This window comes from Paramormyrops kingsleyae, chromosome 19 (assembly GCF_048594095.1).
Source record: "Paramormyrops kingsleyae isolate MSU_618 chromosome 19, PKINGS_0.4, whole genome shotgun sequence".
Classification (NCBI taxonomy): Eukaryota; Metazoa; Chordata; class Actinopteri; order Osteoglossiformes; family Mormyridae; genus Paramormyrops; species Paramormyrops kingsleyae.
The window spans coordinates 18,698,052-18,720,867 of NC_132815.1; the positions used below are offsets into that span (position 1 = coordinate 18,698,052).

The 22,816-nt window shown below is 40.7% G+C and overlaps 1 protein-coding gene and 1 long non-coding RNA gene across 4 annotated transcripts; one reads left to right on the forward strand and one right to left on the reverse strand.

The window, feature by feature from the left end:
* Positions 1 to 75: 75 nt before the first annotated feature.
* Positions 76 to 20,983, reverse strand: LOC111850949 (cholesterol 24-hydroxylase). Of its 3 annotated transcripts, none has more exons than XM_072702552.1 (15): positions 20,781 to 20,983; positions 5,697 to 5,774; positions 5,507 to 5,588; positions 5,274 to 5,347; positions 4,385 to 4,471; positions 3,985 to 4,123; positions 2,466 to 2,576; positions 2,209 to 2,365; positions 1,990 to 2,052; positions 1,764 to 1,836; positions 1,565 to 1,649; positions 1,350 to 1,460; positions 1,093 to 1,181; positions 915 to 981; positions 76 to 395 (listed from the first exon to the last, which is right to left on the reverse strand). In XM_072702552.1, the coding sequence occupies exons 1-15, from the start codon at positions 20,921 to 20,923 to the stop codon at positions 246 to 248; spliced, it is 1,509 nt and encodes a 502-aa protein (XP_072558653.1). In that variant the 5' UTR covers positions 20,924 to 20,983; the 3' UTR covers positions 76 to 245. The 3 variants fall into 3 exon arrangements, with proteins under 3 accessions (XP_072558653.1, XP_072558652.1, XP_072558654.1); XM_072702551.1 differs by lacking the exon at positions 20,781 to 20,983 and adding an exon at positions 8,796 to 9,337; XM_072702553.1 differs by lacking the exons at positions 76 to 395; positions 915 to 981; positions 1,093 to 1,181; ... (9 more) ...; positions 5,507 to 5,588; positions 5,697 to 5,774 and adding exons at positions 11,799 to 13,160; positions 13,595 to 13,661; positions 13,773 to 13,861; ... (9 more) ...; positions 18,341 to 18,422; positions 18,548 to 18,625.
* Positions 20,292 to 21,027, forward strand: LOC140580884 (uncharacterized). The gene is made up of 2 exons (XR_011984044.1): positions 20,292 to 20,495; positions 20,981 to 21,027. It is a non-coding gene; the product is annotated as an uncharacterized lncRNA (long non-coding RNA).
* The last annotated feature ends 1,789 nt before the right edge of the window (positions 21,028 to 22,816 follow it).

Consider the following 22,816-nt stretch of genomic DNA (forward strand, 5'->3'; position numbering starts at 1 on the left):
TGTGAAGTACGTACACAGACCGTGTAGGCCAGTAGCAACAGTCCTAACCAATAAGCCAGAGTACCAGTCATGCAGGAAATTTAGACCTAAATGTATTTATTAGTCGATATTTAGTAGTACGAGTATATAGAGTGGTTGATTTTTTAAGGTAAAACCTTACATGCTCCTATGAAGAATACAGCCTGCCTCTAGCAATTAAGATCCTGACTGTAAAGTGAAAATCTGTTGCACTGGGTGGCCCAGGCTTAGGAAGCCTGACTTCGTGATTTTATATTGCAGAGAACTCCACTGAGGGGTCTCAGAGTTCCCATATCCATGATCTCAAAGGACTGGCCGGGGACCAGGTGGAAATGAAATCTCTGCACCAGTTTGGCCAGCACAACCTTTGCCTCCATCTGCACAGAAAGAACATGGGTAATAAATCATTATGGGGCTCCAGGCCATGTAGTGGTTAAGGCATTATAGTAAAATCATTAAAAGCAAAGTGAATAATAATAATAATAATAATAATAATAATAATAATATTAAACACTCATACAGTGTATCTTTTCTTTGGCTGAATATTTGCAGTCTCTCAGCCTCGTGTTCCAGTAATGTCTATAGGCCACATTTTATTACTGCTGCTATAACGCCAAAAATACTTTATAACTTTCTTGTTGTCAAACATCCCACATTCTATTTTAAAGAGAAAACAATGAGGCCAGGCATATGCAGTACCAACTGAACCACATCAGCTCCAATGAATACCAACACGCTAGCTCAGAGTAAATAATGCGTGGAGATGATTTCGTGCTAAATGGGACTATATAATGTGAGACACCAGCAGGCTAGCTCAGAGTAAATAATGCACGTGCTGGTTTATACCATGCTAACCATGAGTAAATTATCTGAACATAATATGTCTTTAGTCTCACCTGTGAGAAGGTTTTCCCGAGGCAGGACCGAGGTCCCAGGGCAAAGGGAAAGTAGGTGTAGTAGGGCCTGAAGTGAGACGACAGAGACAGGCACCGTCAGGGAGCCGATATGGGTGTGCTGAGTCAGTTCTGGAGGTTTTTAACCCGCCGCCATGCTAAATCAGATACATAGACCTACTTTGGGGCGTCAGGGTGAAATCTTTCAGGATCAAACTTCAGTGGATCCGGGAAGAAAGCTTCTGTCCTCCCTGCCACATATGAGCTCATCTAGATATTTCCAAGAGAAAAAAGGACAAGAGGAGAAGCTGAACATAACTTAGCAGTGATGGAATGTAAAAAAAATCACTTAACATACATACAGAAACCAACAACTGAGTACATAGAGAACATAATGGTTTTTCGTAAAGTTTTTAATCGACAATTAAAGAACTTAACTGCAACTGGAAGCCCTCCAGGAATGTGAATTCCTTCTATGACCACGTCTTCAGCAATCCACCGTGATGTTCCAGGAGCTGTGGGGTACAATCTGAGTGTCTCGTTTAGGACCTGTGAATATCAATCATCAGTCATTCTCCAAATAGTTACTGAAAGTATGCTACCAATTTTCTAAGCACTAGTATAATTGTGCTTTTCTGCTGTGTCAATGTTACCTGAGACATGTAGGTCAGCTTCCCCAGGTCTTCATACTGAATGTCTTGCCTTAGACCCAGGACATCATCCACCTCCTGCCTGAGTCTATAAAAAAAACCTACAGTTTCAGGTTTCCTATATAGTTCTATGTATATATGTGGAAAGTACAATGCATTTCCCAGAGAAAATCTTTCATTTTTGGATATAGCATTTTCATACTTCTTTAGTATTTCAGGGTGCCTTCCTAGTTCCATTATAGCAAAGGACAACTGATTAGCTGTGGTTTCTTGCCCTGCAAAAAGTAAAATAGATGAAGGTCATACTGAAACTGCTTCATACACTGATCTGACATCACAGACTCTTGCAGCAAAGACATGTACTATGTTCTGCCAAAGTTCCGTTAGGGAACAGGAAATGTTCCAAAAAGCACAATGAAGTGCCTCACCGGCTATAAAGAAAGTAAGGAAGTTGTCCAACATTTGCTCATGATCATCATGCTCCTCTAGTTCTGTTAAAACAAATGACGAAACAAAGTGTGAATTACTAAGGTGGCATGGAGTAACAGTCACGTGATCGAGGGCCTAGGTAGATGTGTATTAATAGCAACAAGAATCGCTATTACCCATATTTCTTCCAGGGAGCACTTTGAGGCGTGTGAACATACCAGCGGTTTTCAGTATCTGTGTAAGGATGTCCTTTGGCACCTCCTCCCCATTCTTGATAGCATTCTTCCTCTCCCTGATACACTCTTCCCCAGTCCTACGTAGAAATTGTACGGCCTCCTTCACCTCTTTAATAAAACTCCACATCCACGGCTTCCACTAAACATTGACAAATGGATGAAAGTGATACATTAAAAGAAAATGATCATGACATTTAATGTTTTACACTCATTTCAGCAAATTAGCCAAATTTCCTCACCTGTACCATTGGATCTCTGAAATGGTGCACCATACCCTTCAAGCATGTTTCTATGGCCTTGGGAAATGGAGACTCAGTTTCTAGCAAATTCACGTCAATACCAAAGGCAACCTGAAAACAATCAGTGAATAAAATGGATGACTTGGCTCATGGGAGTTTTACTTACACAAAAATAGTTCTGAGGACAAAATGAAAAAAACCATTGGTTCAGAGAGATAACCAATCAGACTGTAGAGGTCCCACTGTGTAGGACTAACTGTGTAGGACCAACTAATCAGATGTCTTGGTCCCACCTCCTCTAAAATCTGATTGGTTCTCTCACTGAGCCAATCGTTTTTTTGGTGTTGCCCAAGGACCATTTTTCTGTAAGTAAAACTCCAACGAGCAATTACTTGAATATGAACGGACAAGGTTAACAAGGGTCATGACATGAGAATGAATGGATAGAGTGGGAAAACAAGAACATCTAAGTATGAATGGATAGAGATACATGAAACAAATCAGTGCTACTGTTACATTATACTGCAACCTTTCTGCTGAACAGAGTACAACATTGGGTTGGTATTGCAGGAGTTGTGCTTTATGTTATGCCTCTTGGGAAGGACATCATATGTGATGGTTATTCCTCCTGTGGTGTGCCTCAAGGCTATATATTAGGCCTAATTCTTTTCAGCCTATACCTACTCCCCTTAGGGGCATGGAATACAGTTCTATAGGAGGAGGAGATGAGGAGCATGCACTGATTGTAGATTAACGTCATACCCAGGACAAATCAATTGCAGGTTAACAGCCTTGCTCAAGGGCCCAACAGAGTAGAATCACTCTGGGCATTGAGAAGATTAGAACCAGCAACCTTCCACTTGCTGGCACAGATCCATAGCCTCAGAGCCGCCACTCCACCACACCTCCATAGCTTTGCTGATAATACAGCTCTACATATCTGTGTCTCCAGATGGTGCTACTTTTAAAGTGAACATTTAAAGGATTTACTCTTCAGTTACACACCATCCAGAATCTTTGAATTGTCTAATAGCAACCAACTTCTAAAAATTACAATAGAAACAAAATCATTTGGTAAGACATCTTAAAGACCTTCCAGTTGAAAGGGAGTACAGCTAGTTGATTGCCTATTCAGACTATTTAAATCCACTTTTATTTTATGGTCTCACTTTATCTCTTATAATTTCAAATCTATTCTACTGTTTTCCGTTTTTACTGCCTGCATTTCTCTTACTTGTTTTTCTCGTTTCTCCTCTTTCTCAACCCAAAAACCCCTTTGAATTACTTGTGCAAGAAAGTCTTTTATAGAATAGTGTTCTCCCAACCTAGTCGTTGGGGGCCCACAGACGATTCATGTTTTTGCTCCCTCCCAGCTCTCTGCTAGACAGTCTACAATACATAGACTATCTGTGGGTCCCCGAAGACCAGATTGGGAAACGAAACTACAGAAAAAAAATATAATTTGAATGAAGAGAGAAGGATCAAACAGATACACAGACAAAGAGAGAGGTGGCAGCACCTTGGCAATGACACTAAGGGTAACACAGTTGACCAGGCTGTGCATGTGCACAGATGTGTTGTTCTTCGCAGCTTCTTCCAGCTTCTCTACCAGAAACTCCACACGCTCATTAAAGGTCTCCATTAACCCCCTCAGGTACCTGTCACAAACAGCGTTTCTCACCAACAGCTTTTACCAAAGTACAAAAATTGCTTTTTTTCTTTTTTTAACATTATCTTTTGCTTTGGGAAAATCAGCTGTGAGGAGTTTTACAGTAATTCCTTGGCAAAAATACAGTCTACAAATAAGATAATGCAGTGCTTGTGAGGGCAAATTAAACAGTTATGGCCTTTGATGAGATGGTATAAGATATATCTAAGCAGTGAAGAAAGATGTCATGGCAGACAGTGGCTGTCCTTACGTATTGCTAAAAGCGGGGTCCATAATCCGGCGCTGTTTGTACCAGTGATCATGGTCTGTGTCCGTAACCAGGCCATTTCCCAGAAATCTGAATTGAAAACAAACTGAAATCAAAATTTTTAAACTTAAAAAATATTTCATTTTTTGGAGATTTCGTGTGTTGTTTTGTCTAACTTTCAGTAACCAGAATTAGAGGAAGTTCACAGGAAAAAGAGGCAGGTTAAACAAAAAGACAATTGCATGTAAAGTTATCAAGAGAGCAAGGTAAGTGAATACAGGGTAGGTGCTCTGCTAGCAGGCCAACACTGGATGATGACACAATAACAGGTGGAAACATCTGGGGACTGGGGCAAAGTCAGGAGTCTGCTCTCACATGCCTAAGCACACAGCCAACCTTGTGACCCATTTGCACATCTCACACCCATCATGAAAAAATCCACAAATCAAAGCAAAAATTATATATGCAGCATGTGTATATTTTCAATAAATAGATTTTTTTTTTTTACTTCTAAAGCTCATTAATTGTATACAACATGAAGGCAGGCTAATGCTGAGGAACATGCAGCAACACTTGTGTTATATCAGTATTATGTGGATGGTGCCAGCCCACTACTACAGAGGTACTAAACTGACCTCAATCAATTGAGTAATGATAATCCCCACCTAGGGGTGACCTAGTTAATCCCTGTGCCCCCATTCCACGTTGCTGAGGTTCTAGGTCTCATTTTGTTAGGTTCTTATGTAATAAACTCATGGAAGAACCATAGTCATTGAATGATTATGAAAGAAAAGAAGTCATCATGAAATGAAAAGTCCCTTTATAATGAACTCTTCTTTATAAAGGTATGGTCCTTCTTTAAAGGGCACCACTGTCAGTGTTTTTAAATTACCTTGTCCCAAACAAGTTGAAGAGCTTTTTGTAGACAAAAGCATCCTTGGGGTATTTTGATGACATCAAGAATTCCTGTGCATCAAGGAAAGGCAAGAATGAGTTGCATATAAGCAGGCATTTCCAAATCAACTTTATAGTGTGTTTTATAAGGACATTTTATCATTTTTAGGAATTCATATGTTCAATAAAACCTTCAGAAACACTGGAGTCTGTAGTATAATGTCTGGGCACCTTTGTGGCTTCTGGGCTTGCGACGGTTATGGCTACGGAATGCAGTATGTTGAGTCGGCAGACAGGGCCATACTTGAGAGACCTGCGCAGAGTGCATGCCAATATGTGACCAAGAGCTAAAAGGTGTGAATTCATCAATCAATTAAGCCCGGTTAAATGGCATTGCAAAAGTAGACTGTGGAGTTCTCACCATTCCAGGAATAAATCATGCATCGACTTGTTTGCCTTGAATTGTCTTAGCATTGTAGGGCACTGTCCTAAGAAAAAGCTGAAAGGGATCCACACATAGGAATGTTATCAACCTTTACCATAACGGGACACCTACCAACAGTGGCCTCATCCAAAGGTATTCATTATCCATCAGTCATTTGAGTATATACACTCACCTAAAGGATTATTAGGAACACGGTGTTTGACCCCCTTTCGCCTTCAGAACTGCCTTAATTCTACGTGGCATTGATTCAACAAGGTGCCGAAAGCATTCTTTAGAAATGTTGGCCCATATTGATAGGATAGCATCTTGCAGTTGATGGAGATTTGTGGGATACACATCCAGGGCACGAAGCCCCCATTCCACCACATCCCAAAGATGCTCTATTGGGTTGAGATCTGGTGACTGTGGGGGCCATTTTAGTACAGTGAACTCATTGTCATGTTCAAGAAACCAATTTGAAATGAATCGAGCTTTGTGACAAGGTGCATTATCCTGCTGGAAGTAGCCATCAGAGGATGGGTACATGGAGGTCATAAAGGGATGGACATGGTCAGAAACAATGCTCAGGTAGGCCGTGGCATTTAAATGATGCCCAATTGGCACTAAGGGGCCTAAAGTGTGCCAAGAAAACATCCCCCACACCTTTACACCACCACCACCAGCCTGCACAGTGGTAACAAGGCATGATGGATCCATGTTCTCATTCTGTTTACGCCAAATTCTGACTCTACCATTTGAATGTCTCAAGAGAAATCGAGACTCATCAGACCAGGCAACATTTTTCCAGTCTTCAACTGTCCAATTTTGGTGAGCTCGTGCAAATTGTAGCCTCTTTTTCCTATTTGTAGTGGAGATGAGTGGTACCCGGTGGGGTCTTCTGCTGTTGTAGCCCATCCGCCTCAAGGTTGTGCGTGTTGTGGCTTCAAAATGCTTTGCTGCATACCTTGGTTGTAACGAGTGGTTATTTCAGTCAAAGTTGCTCTTCTATCAGCTTGAATCAGTCGGCCCATTCTCCTCTGACCTCTAGCATCAACAAGGCATTTTCGCCCACAGGACTGCCGCATACTGGATGTTTTTCCCTTTGCACACCATTCTTTGTAAACCCTAGAAATGGTTGTGTGTGAAAATCCCAGTAACTGAGCAGATTGTGAAATACTCAGACCGGCCCGTCTGGCACCAACAACCATGCCACGCTCAAAATTGCTGAGATCACCTTTCTTTCCCATTCTGACATTCAGTTTTGAGTTCAGGAGATTGTCTTGACCAGGACCACACCCCTAAACGCATTGAAGCAACTGCCATGTGATTGGTTGATTAGTTAATTGCATTAATGAGAAATTGAACAGGTGCTCCTAATAATTCTTTAGGTGAGTGTATACTCTATACTCCGAGATCCAGGCACCACCACCCCCAGAGGGGCAATCCGCCACCAGACCCCGGAGATGGACCCCTTTTTTTTTCCTCTGGCATGGGGACAAGAAGACCACCCCGGACCCCGCAGCAGCCGAGAAGCCCACCAGACCCAGACCCAGCCCCCGGCCCCAGATGGTGAACAGAGAACGGGGATGTGAAAAGACCCCATGCTTCCCTCCGCCCGCTCATATGTGGTGTTGGTGCGTGTTGTTCTAAAGCGCTTTAAAACAGGGGAAGGGCATGACAAGTTATGTGATCAAAATTAGAGAACCGTAAATTTTTTTGTAAAAGAACCCTACCATTGAATTCTGTCAACTTTTTTGATGGTTACAACTTTCAGAAATGAATAGGAAGCATAGAGGCCCTTGCTTTCAATAACTGGCACATCAGTGCCCACAGGATATAACCAATTTCTCACACTGCTCTGACTTGATTTTGTTTGACTCGCTTTCCAGTATCTTCCACACTTTGGAAACTGTAGTGGGTTTGTTTGCCATCATTTTGTCACCAATTACCTTCCAGAGATTCTCCATAGGGTTGTGATCAGGATTCTGGGCTGGCCATAGCATCACCTTGGTGTTCTCAGCTTTGAGGAATTGCTTCACACATTTGGCAGAGAAATTAAACTCTTGGTATAACTAACTTCACTTCCATTGGCTAAGACGGCCACTCCATCGGCCTTCAACTGATCAACCTGATGTCACAGTGTTTCGGTCACCTTGGAGAGATACACCATCTTGCAAAATGGCTACCAATTTTACCAAATTGATTGGTGTTACCAGATATTTTAGATTAGATCCAAAAATCGCCAAGTTCAGTATAACAAATCACTGTCTAATTTTGATCATACGCCTACTTCAAATTTCTTGTTTAAGCCATTTATTTTGTGATGTGGCATAGCTTTAACCGAAGATCTCTCCTAGAAGAACTTTAAATTCGGATAAACTGTAATTTTGGATATTATGAAAGTGTCTCTTGTTTTCATCACCACGGTATGTATTGTAAAGTGCAGCAAACCAAGACAACGCGGAACCAAAGCCGGACAGTATGATACACACGGGGGGTAATTTATCCATTCATCCATCTTCTGAAACCGCAGGGGGACCGAAGCCTATCCCGCGAACAATGGGTGCAAACAAGAACCAAGCTTGGGCAGTCGCCGACACACTAATCAAAGATTAACACGGGGAGAGCGTGCGAACTCCACACATTTCGGACCTAGGACCGAACCCACGCCCTTCCTGATGGGAGGCAGCTGCGCTAACAGCTTATAAACCGATTAAAGACAAGAAAAAATCGGACAAGGTTCACACATGACAGGCAAAAGCGCCCGTGACAATCGGAAACACGATAAATATTACAATTACACAAACAAGGATTTTTACATTTTTACAGCATGTTCCGGCGCAACTATACAAATAATTATACTCAAATCCCAAAAGAGATCAGTTGCAGTGGTGAAATTATTTAGATGAAAACGGGGTTTAAAACAGACTAATCGATTAAGAGGCTATCCTGCAAGGTAAAGAGTTTACATAAAGTTTACAAAAAGTGAAATTTCTATAGCGAAAAGCGTAAAGATGATGAGGTCATCATCTGACTACGCTGATTATTATTAATATCGTTTTCCAAAGTCGAAAATATTATTAAGCGTCATTTTACCTGTCTCGTGGTGGTCCAGGTATATGATCATACTTCATATGAATGTACTTTATGTACAAACAGTAACATGCAAATGCGATCACAAGTAATGCAAACAGGTAATAAATAACAGCGCCGATCCATCCGGCGAGGCTGTGCAACATGTTTATGCCTTTGTGTTATTTCTCTATGTCCTGCTCTTCTGCTTCCTCCGATCAGACGAAGCTGAGATCGACTGTACCCAAAGCCGAGCCAAGTATTGCAAAGGTACTTGAGGGAGATAAGGAAGATGGATACCGCTCGCACGGATCACTTTATACTACCATTTTTCCGAAAAAAAAAGAAAGAAAGCTGCAACAAATGAATTCGCAGAATTTCTATGGCCCTTAAAAACAAAGGAATAGAAGGGAAAAGAAAAATCGTGGTGCCCAATGACAGTTCTACATTTTAAGCATTGAAAACAAAAGCCCGTGTTCAGAAGCTGCAGTTTCTACTTTGGTCGTAAGGGGTGTTGTATTGTTTACCCGTTCATAAACCTACTACGGAGTCCATTTTAGGTCAAATTATACTTGTCAAGCCTGTTTGATGCTTAACTCCTTGGTCATATATAGTACACCCCCTTGTAGTGTCCCAAAGTGATTTTACAAGTACTTACTGTACAGTAAAGCAAGGATACAACTGCAAAGCAAAAAATACGCACATGATCTTAATCCTCATAATATTCCATAATTAAATGACATGTTTCTAACAAATCAGGCAGTGGCGCCTATAATTAAATAATTCCCCTTGCAAACTGTCCAGGATGACCAGGAATTTCTCACGGCAACCAGCCATATGGGATGTCAAAAACAAGGTAAGACATACTTTAGGCCACGAGGAAAAAACAAATCTCATCAAATTAATTCTTTAACTATATCTCTGATGATAGCCTACATGTTCACTTTTAAGACTGTTGTTCGATTTAACTTACAGGGCTCTCAGGACAAATAACGATAGACATCAGGGTTGCCAACTTTGGTCAGAGACAAGTCTGCACACTAATTAACATGTATGTATACACTTTAATTACCTTGTAAATACTCTGTAGGGTTTGCAAACTAGGGGTGGGCGAATCGATCCAAATACCGATAGTATCGATATTAGCGTAATGGGGTCGATACTTTTCAGTTTCTCTCCACTACGTTCAGTACGTTGCTCCCATTTAATCAAAAAGTAGACATGTCTCTTCAAAAACCACTCCTTTCACATCTTACATGCACACTTTACTCTTCCTCCCCTCCTCTGCTGTGTTTTCTTGTCGTGACGTCACGTGATTCAGTGGTGCTGAAAAGACGGGTGTAGACTGCAGTGAGTGACAACGTGATGGCATGGCAGACAGCAAAGGGAGCGTCCTGTCCAGATATTTTACGGCTGCAAATGAAAACATCGCAAACTGCGATGTGTTTAGGAATGGCTATCCGCTACTGTGGCAATGCCACCAATTTATACAAACACATGAAAAACCACGAAAAAGGGAACTCCCGAGCTGTAAAAGAAAGGAAGAGAGGGAAACCCCTCAGACAGACCCAGAACCCCGGACATAGACACAGGTGTCTGGCAGAGTCCTTTCAGAGATGCAAAGAATATCCAGGTAGCTTATATAGTGGGGAAAGTAATATTTTAGTCATAAGAACATAAGAACTATACAAATGAGAGGAGGCCATTCGGCCCATCAAGCTCGCTTGGGGAGAACTTAACTAATAGCTCAGAGTTGTTAAAATCCTATCTAGCTCTGATTTAAAGGAACCCAAGGATTCAGCTTGCACTATGTTATTAGGAAGACTATTCCATACTCTGACTACACGCTGTGTAAAGAAGTGCTTCCTTAAATCCAGTTTGAAATGTTCTCCCGCTAATTTCCACCTATGGCCACGAGTTCTTGTATTTGAACTAATGCTGAAGTAACTATTTGGTAGAACTGCATCCAAACCTGTTAGAATCTTATAGATCTGGATCATGTCCCCCCTCAGTCTCCTTTGCTTGAGGCTGAACAGATTTAGCTCAACTAACCTTTCCTCGTATGACATTCCTCTAAGACCAGGAATCATTCTTGTGACCCTACACTGCACCTTTTCTAAGGCCACAATGTCCTTTTTAAGATATGGTGACCAAACCTGCACACAATATTCTAGGTGAGGTCTCACCAAGGAATTGTATAATCTTAGCATTACCTCCCTTGACTTAAACTCCACACACCTGGAGATATGTCCCAACATTCTATTGGCCTTTTTTATTGCTTCCTCACACTGGCAAGAATGGGACATGGAAGCATCAACATACACACCAAGGTCTTTCTCATAATCAGCTAACTTTATTTCAGTAGGACCCATAAAATACCTGTACTTTATATTTCTGCTTCCTACATGGAGTACCTTACATTTGTCTATGTAAAATTTCATCTGCCAGGTATCGGCCCAGTCACTAATTAAATCAAGATACCGCTGTAGCTGCTGAGCCACTAGTTCAGTATCTGCTACACCACCCACCTTGGTGTCATCTGCAGATTTCACCAGTTTACTGTATATATTGGTGTCTATATCATTTATGTAAATTAGGAACAATAGTGGTCCTAAAATTGAACCCTGCGGTACCCCACTATGAACGCAGGCCCACTGTGACATTGTGCCTCTTATAACTACTCGCTGCTTCCTATCTGTTAACCAGTTATCAATCCAGGTCGCTACAGTTCCTGAAATACCTGTCGCTTTGAGTTTAAGTAGGAGCCTCTTGTGGGGGACAACATCAAAAGCCTTTTGGAAATTTAAGTAGATGACGTCATAGTCCTTCTTATCATCAACTTCCTGAGTAGTCATGTCCAGGGGTGAAGGATCACCTCTCCTTCGCTTCATGCTTCCTTGGAAAAAAATGTTAAATATTTGAATATCTGTACAGAGTCGAAAGAAATTAGAAACAGCTGACACTGTGTATTCTGTATAGCAAAAGATTTCTCTACAGCATGTTAGCGGAAGCTTGCGTTACTATAAGTGCAATGAAAAGAGAACTTTTATTTTATCATGTTATTCTTTTTGAACAAAAAAACTGAAGAAAAACTCTAACCGAAATAGAAGAATTTAAGTCTTAAAACATTCATTCTCCCATAACAATTCACGTTTGCAAATTAAAATATGTATATTTTATATTTACCTAAAAACTTTGCTTAAAGTCTGTCCTGAGTTTTAACATGCATATGATTAACTAATTGACAGTGGAAAGCAAAAATCATATAATCCTGTAGTCATGAAAATGTATTCAGATTTAGCTTATTGATGATGTAATCACCACATAAATCATGACACACTGCTCTCCCCTACATGACAGTACATAAGCTGCTTTTATAAGTATCACTATCAGTATTGGTATTAGCAATACTAGCCCTGTATTTACTTGGTACTGGATCGATACCAAATATTGCAGTATGGTACACCACTATTGCAAACTACCCCAACACTTTTGACGTGGCTAATTTTGGAGCTTGTTATGGAATAATATAGATTTGCTGTAAGATTTCAGGCAAGAGCATGACAGACTGAAAGTGTGAGTGTCACACCAGATGCATGAGAATTGGCAATATACTGTAGTGCCAGAAGCATGCTGGGAAAATATAAATAGCCCCTTGCTTGTGTTACTGTGAATATTTGTTGTGTTGCCCTTGCCTGTGTCTTGCATGAACCCTGTCTGATCCTTGACTCCTCTAGGCTTTTGAGACGCCCCCAAGCCCCAGCTTATGATTTGATTTTTTTCATTATTGTTTTATATACCACAGCATATGAACCCCATTGCATATTCAATTACATGACTCATTAAAACAACAAAATATCTGGAATTCCATCCATCACTCTTCTAATCATTTTTCAGGGTTACAGGAGAGGAGGCCCAAGAAACGAGGCAGGGGAACAGTCTGGATGGCATGCCAGTCCACTACAGGGCACACACATATGTTAGAAGGAAAACATGTGAAGTACGTACACAGACCGTGTAGGCCAGTAGCAACAGTCCTAACCAATAAGCCAGAGTACCAGCCATGCAGGAAATTTAGACCTAAATGTAATTATTAGTCGATATTTAGTAGTACAAGTATATAGAGTGGATTATTTTTTAAGGTAAAACCTTACATGCTCCTATGAATAATACAGCCTGCCTCTAGCAATTAAGATCCTGACTGTAAAGTGAGGATCTGTTGCACTGGGTGGCCCAGGCTTAGGAAGCCTGACTTCGTGATTTTATATTGCAGAGAACTCCACTGAGGGGTCTCAGAGTTCCCATATCCATGATCTCAAAGGACTGGCCGGGGACCAGGTGGAAATGAAATCTCTGCACCAGTTTGGCCAGCACAACCTTTGCCTCCATCTGCACAGAAAGAACATGGGTAATAAATCACTATGGGGCTCCAGGGCGTGTAGTGGTTAAGGCATTATAGTAAAATCATTAAAAGCAAAGTGAATAATAATAATAATAATAATAATATTAAACACTCATACAGTGTATCTTTTCTTTGGCTGTATATTTGCAGTCTCTCAGCCTCGTGTTCCAGTAATGTCTATAGGCCACATTTTATTACTGCTGTTATAATGCCAAAAATACTTTATAACTTTCTTGTTGTCAAACTTCCCACATTCTATTTTAAAGAGAAATCAATGAGGCCAGACATATGCAGTACCAATTGAACCACATCAGCTCCAATGAATACCAACACGCTAGCTCAAAGTAAATAATGCACGTGCTGGTTAATACCATGCTAACCATGAGTAAATTATCTGAACACAATATGTCTTTAGTCTCACCTGTGAGAAGGTTTTCCCGAGGCAGGACCGAGGTCCCAGGGCAAAGGGAAAGTAGGTGTAGTAGGGCCTGAAGCGAGACGACAGAGACAGGCACCGTCAGAGAGCCGATATGGGTGTGCTGAGTCAGTTCTGGAAGATTTTAACCCGCCGCCATGCTAAATCAGATACATAGACCTACTTTGGGGCGTCAGGGTGAAATCTTTCAGGATCAAACTTCAGTGGATCCGGGAAGAAAGCTTCTGTCCTCCCTGCCACATATGAGTTCACCTAGATATTTCCAAGAGATAAAAGGACAAGAGGAGAAGCTGAACATAACTTAGCAGTGATGGAATGTAAAAAAATCACTTAACATACATACAGAAACCAACAACTGAGTACATAGAGAACATAATGGTTTTTGTTAAACTTTTAACAAACAATTGCAAAAAACTTAACTGCAACTGTAAGCCCTCCGGGAATGTGAATTCCTTCTATGACCATGTCTTCAGCAATCCACCGTGATGTTCCAGGAGCTGTGGGGTACAATCTGAGTGTTTCCTTTAGGACCTGTGAATATCAATCATCAGTCATTCTCCAATAGTTACTGAAAGTATGCTACCAATTTTCTAAGCACTAGTATAATTGTGCTTTTCTGCTGTGTCAATGTTACCTGGGACATGTAGGTCAGCTTCCCCAGGTCTTCATACTGAATGTCTTGCCTTAGACCCAGGACATCATCCACCTCCTGCCTGAGTCTATAAAAAAATATCACCTACAGTTTCAGGTTTCCTATATAGTTCTATGTTATATATGTGGAAAGTACAATGCATTTCCCAAAGAAAATGTTTCATTTTTGGATATAGCTTTTTTCATACTTCTTTAGTATTTCAGGGTGCCTTCCTAGTTCCATTATAGCAAAGGACAACTGATTAGCTGTGGTTTCTTGCCCTGCAAAAAGTAAAATAGATGAAGGTCATACTGAAACTGCTTCATACACTGATCTGACATCACAGACTCTTTCAGCATAAACATGTACTATGTTCTGCCAAAGTTCCATTAGGGAACAGGAAATGTTCCAAAAAGCACAATGAAGTGCCTCACCGGCTATAAAGAAAGTAAGGAAGTTGTCCAACATTTGCTCATGATCATCATGCTCCTCTAGTTCTGTTAAAACAAATGACGAAACAAAGTGTGAATTACTAAGATGGCATGGAGTAACAGTCACATGATCGAGGGCTATTGTGTATCTGGGTTAGATGTGTATTAATAGCAACAAGAACTGCTATTACCCATATTTCTTCCAGGGAGCACTTTGAGGCGTGTGAACATACCGGCGGATTTCAGTATCTGTGTAAGGATGTCCTTTGGCACCTCCTCCCCATTCTTGATAGCATTCTTCCTCTCCCTGATACACTCTTCCCCAGATCTACGTAGAAATTGTACGGCCTCCTTCACCTCTTTAATAAAACTCCACATCCACGGCTTCCACTAAACATTGACAAATGGATGAGAGTGACACGTTAAAGAAAATTATCATGACATTTAGTGTTTTCCACTCATTTCAGCAAATTAACCAAATTTCCTCACCTGTATCATTGGATCTCTGAATTGGTGCACCATACCCTTCAAGCATGTTTCTATGGCCTTGGGAAATGGAGACTCAGTTTCTAGCAAATTCACATCAATACCAAAGGCGACCTGAAAAACAATTAGTCAATAAGGCGGATGGCCTGGCGCATGGGAGTTTTACTTAGAGAAAAATGTTCTGAGGACAGAATTAAAAAAGATTGGTTCAGAGAGATAACAAATCAGATTGCAGAGAAGGTGGGTGCAAGCTACCAGAGGAGACGGGACCAACTAATCAGATGTCTTGGTCCCACCTCTACTACAATCTGATTGGTCATCTCTCTGAACCAATCATTTTTCTGGTATTGCCCAAGGATAATTTTTCTGTAAGCGAAACTCCAATGAGCAATGACTTGAATATGAACGGACAAGGTAAACAAAGGTTATGACATGAGTATGAATGGATAAGGTGGGAAAACAAGAACACCTAAGTATGATTGGATAGAGATACACGAAACAAATCAGTGCCACTGTTACATTTTAGTGCAACCTTTTGCACAATTGACAAGTTTCTGCCGAACAGAGTACAACATTGGGTTGGTATTGCAGGAGTTGTGCTTTATGTTATTTCTCATGGGAAGGACATCATATGTGATGGTCATTCCTCCTGTGGTGTGCCTCAAGGCTATATATTAGGCCTAATTCTTTTTAGCCTATACCTACTCCCCTTAGGGGCATGGAATACAGTTCTATAGGAGGAGGAGATGAGGAGCATGCACTGATTGTAGATTAACGTCACATCCAGGACAAATCAATTGCAGGTTAACAGCCTTGCTCAAGGGCCCAACAGAGTAGAATCACTCTGGGCATTGAGAAGATTAGAACAAGCAACCTTCCACTTGCTGCCACAGATCCATAGCCTCAGAGCCGCCACTCCACCACACCTCCATAGCTTTGCTGATAATACAGCTCTACATATCTGTGTCTCCAGATGGTGCAACTTTTAAAGTGAACATTTAAAGGATTTACTCTTCAGTTACACACCATACAGAATCTTTAAATTGTCTAATAGCAACCAACTTCTAAAAATTACAATAGAAACAAAAACAGTTGGTAAGACCTTACAGTTGAAAGGGAGTACAGCTGGTTGATTGCCTATTCAGACTATTTAAATCCACTTTTATTTTATGGTCGGTCGTTTTATCTCTTACAATTTCAAATCTATTCTACTGTTTTTCGTTTTTACTGCCTGCATTTCTGTTACTTGTTTTTCTCGTTTCTCCTCTTTCTCCATCCAAAAACCCCTTAGAATTACTTGTGCAAGAAAGACTTTTATAGAATAGTGTGCTCCCAACCTAGTCCTTGGTGGCCCACAGACGGTCCATGTTTTTGCTCCCTCCCAGCTCTCTGCTAGACAGTCTACAATACATAGACTATCTGTGGGTCCCCGAAGACCAGATTGGGAAACAAAACTACAGAAAAAAATATAGTTTCAATGAAGAGAGAAGGATCAAACAGATACACAGACAAAGAGAGAGGTGGCAGCACCTTGGCAATGACACTAAGGGTAACACAGTTGACCAGGCTGTGCATGTGCACAGATGTGTTGTTCTTCGCAGCTTGTTCCAGCTTCTCTACCAGAAACTCCGCACGCTCATCAAAGGTCTCCATTAACCCCCTCAGGTACCTGTCACAAACAGCGTTTCTCACCAACAACTTTTACCAAAGTACATTAATAGTGTGCCTTTGGCAGGCATCGTACAAGAGCAGCTTACGTTCAAATACCCAAGCGTTTTACAGTAACTCCTTGGCAAAAATACAGTGTACAAATAAGATAATGCAGTGCTTGTGAAGGCAAATGACACAGTTATGGCCTTTGATGAGATGGTATGAGATATATCTAAGCAGTGAAGAGAGATGTCATGGCAGACAGTGGCTGTCCTTACGTATTGCTAAAGGCGGGGTCCATAATCCGGCGCTGTTTGTACCAGTGATCATGGTCTGTGTCCGTAACCAGGCCATTTCCCAGAAATCTACATTGAAATCAAACTGAAATTAAATCAAAATTTTATTTAGTTTTTTGGATATTTCATATTATGTTTTATCTAGTTATCTGTAACCAGAATCAGAGGAAGTTCACAGGAAAAAGAGGCAGGTTAAACAAAAAGACAATTGCATGTAAAGTTATCAAGAGAGCAAGGTAAGTGAATACAGGGTAGGTGCTCTGCTAGCAGGCCAACACTGGATGATGACACAATAACAGGTGGAAACATCTGGGGACTGGGGCAAAGTCAGGAGTCTGCTCTCACATGCCTAAGCACACAGCCAACCTTGTGGCCCATTTGCACATCTCACACCCATCATGCTTTCTCTGTTTGTTCCTCACTCCTGTTTATGAAAGTGTTTCCCTTGGGTTCTATAAAGAAACATTTTATGTCTTACTCTGAAAAAATCCACAAATCAAAGCAAAAATTATATATGCAGCATGTGTATATTTTCAATAAATAGATTTTTTTTACTTCTAAAACTCCTCATTAATTGTATACAACATGAAGGCAGGCTAATGCTGAGGAACATGCAGCAACACTTGTGTTATATCAGTATTATGTGGATGGTGCCAGGCCACTACTACAGAGGTACTAAACTGACCTCATTAATCAATTGAGTAATGATAATCCCCACCTAGGGGTAACCTAGTTAAACCCTGTGCCCCCATTCCCCGTTGCTGACTCCTGAGATCTCTGCCAAGGCTAAGCTGTTCCAGCTGAAGATGTGGTCCAGCACTCCTTGTGTGGGAAAGGTTCTAGGTCTCATTTTGTTAGGGTCTTATTTAATAAACCCATGGTAGAACCATAGTCATGGAATGATTATGAATGAAAAGAAGTCATCATTAAATTAAAAGTCCCTTAGAATGGTATGGTCCTTCTTTAAAGGGCACCACTGTCAGTGTTTTTAAATTACCTTGTCCCAAACAAGTTGCAGAGACCTTTGTAGACAAACGCATCCTTGGGGTATTTTGATGACATCAAAAATTCCTGTGCATCAAGGAAAGGCAAGAATGAGTTGCATATAAGCAGGCATTTCCAAATCAACTTTATAGTGTGTTTTATAAGGGCATTTTTAGGAGTTAATTATTCAGGAATTCATATGTTCAATAGAACCTTCAGAAACACTGGAGTCTGTAGTACAACGTCTGGGCACCTTTGTGGCTTCTGGGCTTGTGACGGCTATGGCTACGTAATGCAGCATGTTGATTCGGCAGACAGGGCCATACTTGAGAGACCTGCGCAGAGTGCATGCCAATATGTGACCAACAGCTTAAGGTGTGAAAGGCAATTAGGCAATTAATCAATCAATTAAGCCCGGTTAAATGTCATTGCAAAAGTAGCCTTTGGAGAGTCTTCTCACCATTCCAGGAATAAATCATGCACTGACTGGTTTGCCTTGAATCGTCTTAGTATTGAAGGGGATTGTCCTAAGAAAAAGCTGAAAGGGATCCACACATAGGAATGTTATCAACCTTTAGGATAAAGGCACACCTAGAACAGTGATGCTTTCATCCAAAGGTATTCATTAGCCATCAGTCATTTGAGTATATACAGTAGCAATCAAAATTAGAGAATGAGGTGTTTTTGTAATATGAAAAGTCACTGCTTATCCAAATTCAAAGTTATTTACACACGAATAGAAGAGATGTATTTTAATCATATTTCATCTGTAAAAGCTATGCCACATCACAAAATAAATGGTTCAAATTAGAGAAAGATTTATTATACTGAACTTGATGGTTTTTGAATCTAATCTGAAATATCTGAAATCTATTTGGCAACACTGATAGGCAATTTTGCTAGATGGTGAATCTCTCCAAGGTGACTAAAACACTGTAACATCAGGTTGATGGATTGAGCCTCTTAGTCAATGGAAGAGTAGTCTTTCCAAGAGCTTCATTTCTCAAATATTGAATATGTACAATAAAACTTTTTAAAAAGTCATTCAAGTCCCAAAAAAAGGCCGGTTGCACCCATGACAATTGGAAACATGACAAATTATGCGATCAAAATTAGAGAACCATTATTTTTTTTTGTAGAAGAACCCTACCAATGAATTCTGTCAACTTTTTTGATGGTAACAACTTTCAGAAATGAATAGGAAGCATAGAGGCCCTTGCTTTCAATAACTGGCACATCAGTGCCCGCAGGATATAACCAATTTCTCACACTGCTCTGACTTGATTTTGTTTGACTCGCCTTCCAGTATCTTCCACACTTTGGAAGCTGTAGTGGGTTTGTTTGCCATCATTTTGTCACCAATTACCTTCCAAAGATTCTCCATAGGGTTGTGATCAGGACTCTGGGCTGGCCATAGCCTCACCTTGTTGTTCTCAGCTTTGAGGAATTGCTTCACCCATTTGGCAGTGTGGTAAGGGGCATCGTCTTGTATAAAGATGACTGGCTGACTAGGTGATGTTTGTAGGGAAGGATCCGCATGTTGCTGAAGGAGGTTCTGATACTCATTAGCATTCACCATGTAGGCGTATGAGAGGTCAGACTCCTGCGACAGAGAACATACCCCACACCAGCACACCTACCCCTCCCAACTTTACTGACTTCTTTAGACACTTTGGTGGAGTCTTTCCTCAATTCAACACCACAAATAATGTTTCCCATCTGAAACAACTAAATTAAACTTGCTTTCATCACTTAAATTAACTTTGGACCAGATATCCTCTTCCCACACAATTAACATGCTCCTTAGCAAAGGGATAGTCTAGCCTTTTCATTCTTCTTGCTGATGAATGACTTGGTCACCGTGGAGTAGGCTTTCAGTCCGTGGATATTGTCACAGACAACAAGACCTTGTCAAGACAAGTTCTTGCCCTGCCCAGAACTAATTTGGAGAGCAATTCCAGCTGTTGAACCGATCCCCCATGGTTGTCTTGTTATATGTGGGCAACCAATCTTGTTCAGGACTTGAATGACTTTTTTGAAACTTTTGTTGTACAGATTCAATATTTGAGAAATGAAGCTCTTGGAACGACTAACTTCTCTTTCATTGGCTAAGAGGGTCACTCAATCAGCCTTTATCTGATCAACCTGACGTCACAATGTTTCGGTCACCTTGGAGAAATCCACCATCTTGCAAAATTGCCTATCGATGTTGCCAAATAGATAGTGGTTGCAAGATATTTCAAGATATTTCAGATTAGATGCAAAAACCGTCAAGTTCAGTATAATAAATCTTTCTCTAATTTTGGTCATATGCCTTTTTCAAAAGCCGAACAGTATGACACACACGGGGGGTAAATTATACACCGGCTACAGACACGCAAAGATCGGACAAGGTTCACGCATGACAGGCAAGAGCGCCCGTGACAATTGGAAACACGATAAATATCCACAATTACACAAACAAGAGCTTTCACATTTTTCCAGCATGTTCCGGCGTAAATTATTGGTGAAATTATTTAGATGAAAACGTTGTTTAAAACAGACTAATGGATTAAGAGGCTGTCCTGCAAGGTAAAGAGTTTACATAAAGTTTACAAAAAGTGAAATTTCTATAGCGAAAAGCGTAAAGATGATGAGGTCATCATCTGACTATGCTGATTATTATTAATCGAAAATATTATTAAGCGTCTTACCTGTCTCGTGGTGGTCCGGGTATATGATCATACTTCATATGAATGTACTTTATGTACAAACAGTAACATGCAAATGCGATCACAAGTAATGCAAACAGGTAATAAATAACAGCGCCGATCCATCCGGCGAGGCAGTGCAACATGTTTATGCCTTTGTGTTATTTCTCTTTATGTCCTGCTCTTCTGCTTCCTCCGATCAGACGAAGCTGAGATCGACTGTACCCAAAGCCGAGCCAAGTATTGCAAAGATCCTTGACGGAGATAAGGAAGATGGATACCTCTCGCTCGGATCACTTCTGCAACAAATGAATCCTCAGAATTTTCATAGCCCTAACAATAAAGGAATAGAAGGGAAAAGAAAATAACCATGGTGCCAAATGACAGTTCTATATTTAAGCGTAGAAAACGAAAGCCCGTGTTCATATCGAAGCTGCGGTTTGTACTTTGGTCGTAAGGGGACATGTCGTGTTGTATTGTTTACCTGTTCATAAACCCTTTTGGTGCTTAACCCCTTAGTCAGAAGTTAGCCACAGTAATAAGTACACCATGCACCTCCTAGTGTCCCAACGTGATTTTACAAGTACTTTCTGTATAGTAAAGCAAAGATTCAACTGCATGCAAAGCAAAAAATACGCACATGATCTTAATTCTCATAATATTCCCTAATTAAATTACGTGTTTCTAACAAATCAGGCATTGGCGCCTATAATTAAATAATTCCCCTTGCAAACTGTCCAGGATGACCAGGAATTTCTCTCGGCAAGCAGCCTGGATGCCAAAGACAAAAACCACGTAATCCTGTAGTGGTCAGGAAAATGTACTCAGATTTAGCATATTGATGATGTAATCACCACATAAATCATGACACACTGCTCTCCCCTACATGACAGTACATAAGCTGCTTTTATAAGTAAGTATTACTATCAGTATTGGTATTGGCAATACTAGCCCTGTATTTACTTGGTACTGGATCGATACCAAATATTGCAGTATGGTACACCACTATTGCAAACTACCCCAACACTTTTGACGTGGCTAATTTTGGAGCTTGTTATTGAATAATAAAGATTTGCTGTAAGATTTCTGGCAAGAGCACGAGAGACTGAAAGCGTGAGTGTCACGCCAGATGTATGAGAATTGGCAATATACTGTAGTGCCAGAAGCATGCTGGGAAAATGTAAATAGCCCCTTGCTTGTGTTACTGTTAATATTTGTTGTGTTGCCCTTGCCTGTGTCTTGCATGACTTTAGCCACTGTATAAATTACGCAAGGTGTGTGTGCCTTACTGTCTGGCGTGAAACCAGAAAAATAACACTGAGCAATAAACAGGAGTGTGACATCAAACCTGTGGTGACATAATGGTAAACACATAACTGTACTGTCATAGCAAAAAAATGCCTTATAACTCTGAAATGAAATCAAATGCACTGTAGCTGAACACTATGAGCTCACTCCTCTAGGCTTTTGAGAGGGGCCCCCAGCTCCAGCTTTGTGTAGGAAAACACTCATGTTTGTTTAGCTGTTTTCATTTGCTCACTGCTGATTTGGATGATGCATGAAATGAAGCTCTTGTTTAGCTACTTTTGTCTTTCCAAAGGGCATTTTCCCCCTGCAGAGGTATACATTTCCACAGATAGCAAGATACTTTATCTCTTTATTGCAATCTCTTAAAAACAACGTTAATGGAATGAAGTTAGCTAGGGCTGGGACTGATGCAACAGTTAAGAAATATTCTCAAACATCCCTTAGCTGGCCATGTGCAGAGTCACTCGTGCATGCATAAGAAGGTGTGATCATGAAGGTTTGATGTGAAATTTAATCATGGGGGGTTTACACTGGTTTTGAGGAGGTCCTGCCTACGAGGTCTGATTTCCGTCAACATCCCAGCACCTGTGGGATTGAAAGTTCCTTGTTAGACCAAAAAACACTCATATTCTTCAGGGAGAGCTGACAGAGAAAAGATTTTGACAGTGACAGTAATGATTTCTGCAGAACACCAACAATACAATGTTATAAGGTGGTAAAAAATATATATT

What these genes read in the sequence shown, in the direction of transcription:
- LOC111850949 (XM_072702552.1), bottom strand. Translation starts at nt 20,923, where the DNA reads ATGTTGCACTGCCTCGCCGGATGGATCGGCGCTGTTATTTATTACCTG. An exon ending in ACAGATACTGAAAACCGCTG is followed by an intron (nt 2,053 to 2,208) that starts GTATGTTCACAC and finishes TTGTTTTAACAG; the next exon opens with AACTAGAGGAGCATGATGAT. An exon ending in AGCTGACCTACATGTCTCAG is followed by an intron (nt 1,461 to 1,564) that starts GTAACATTGACA and finishes TGATATTCACAG; the next exon opens with GTCCTAAACGAGACACTCAG.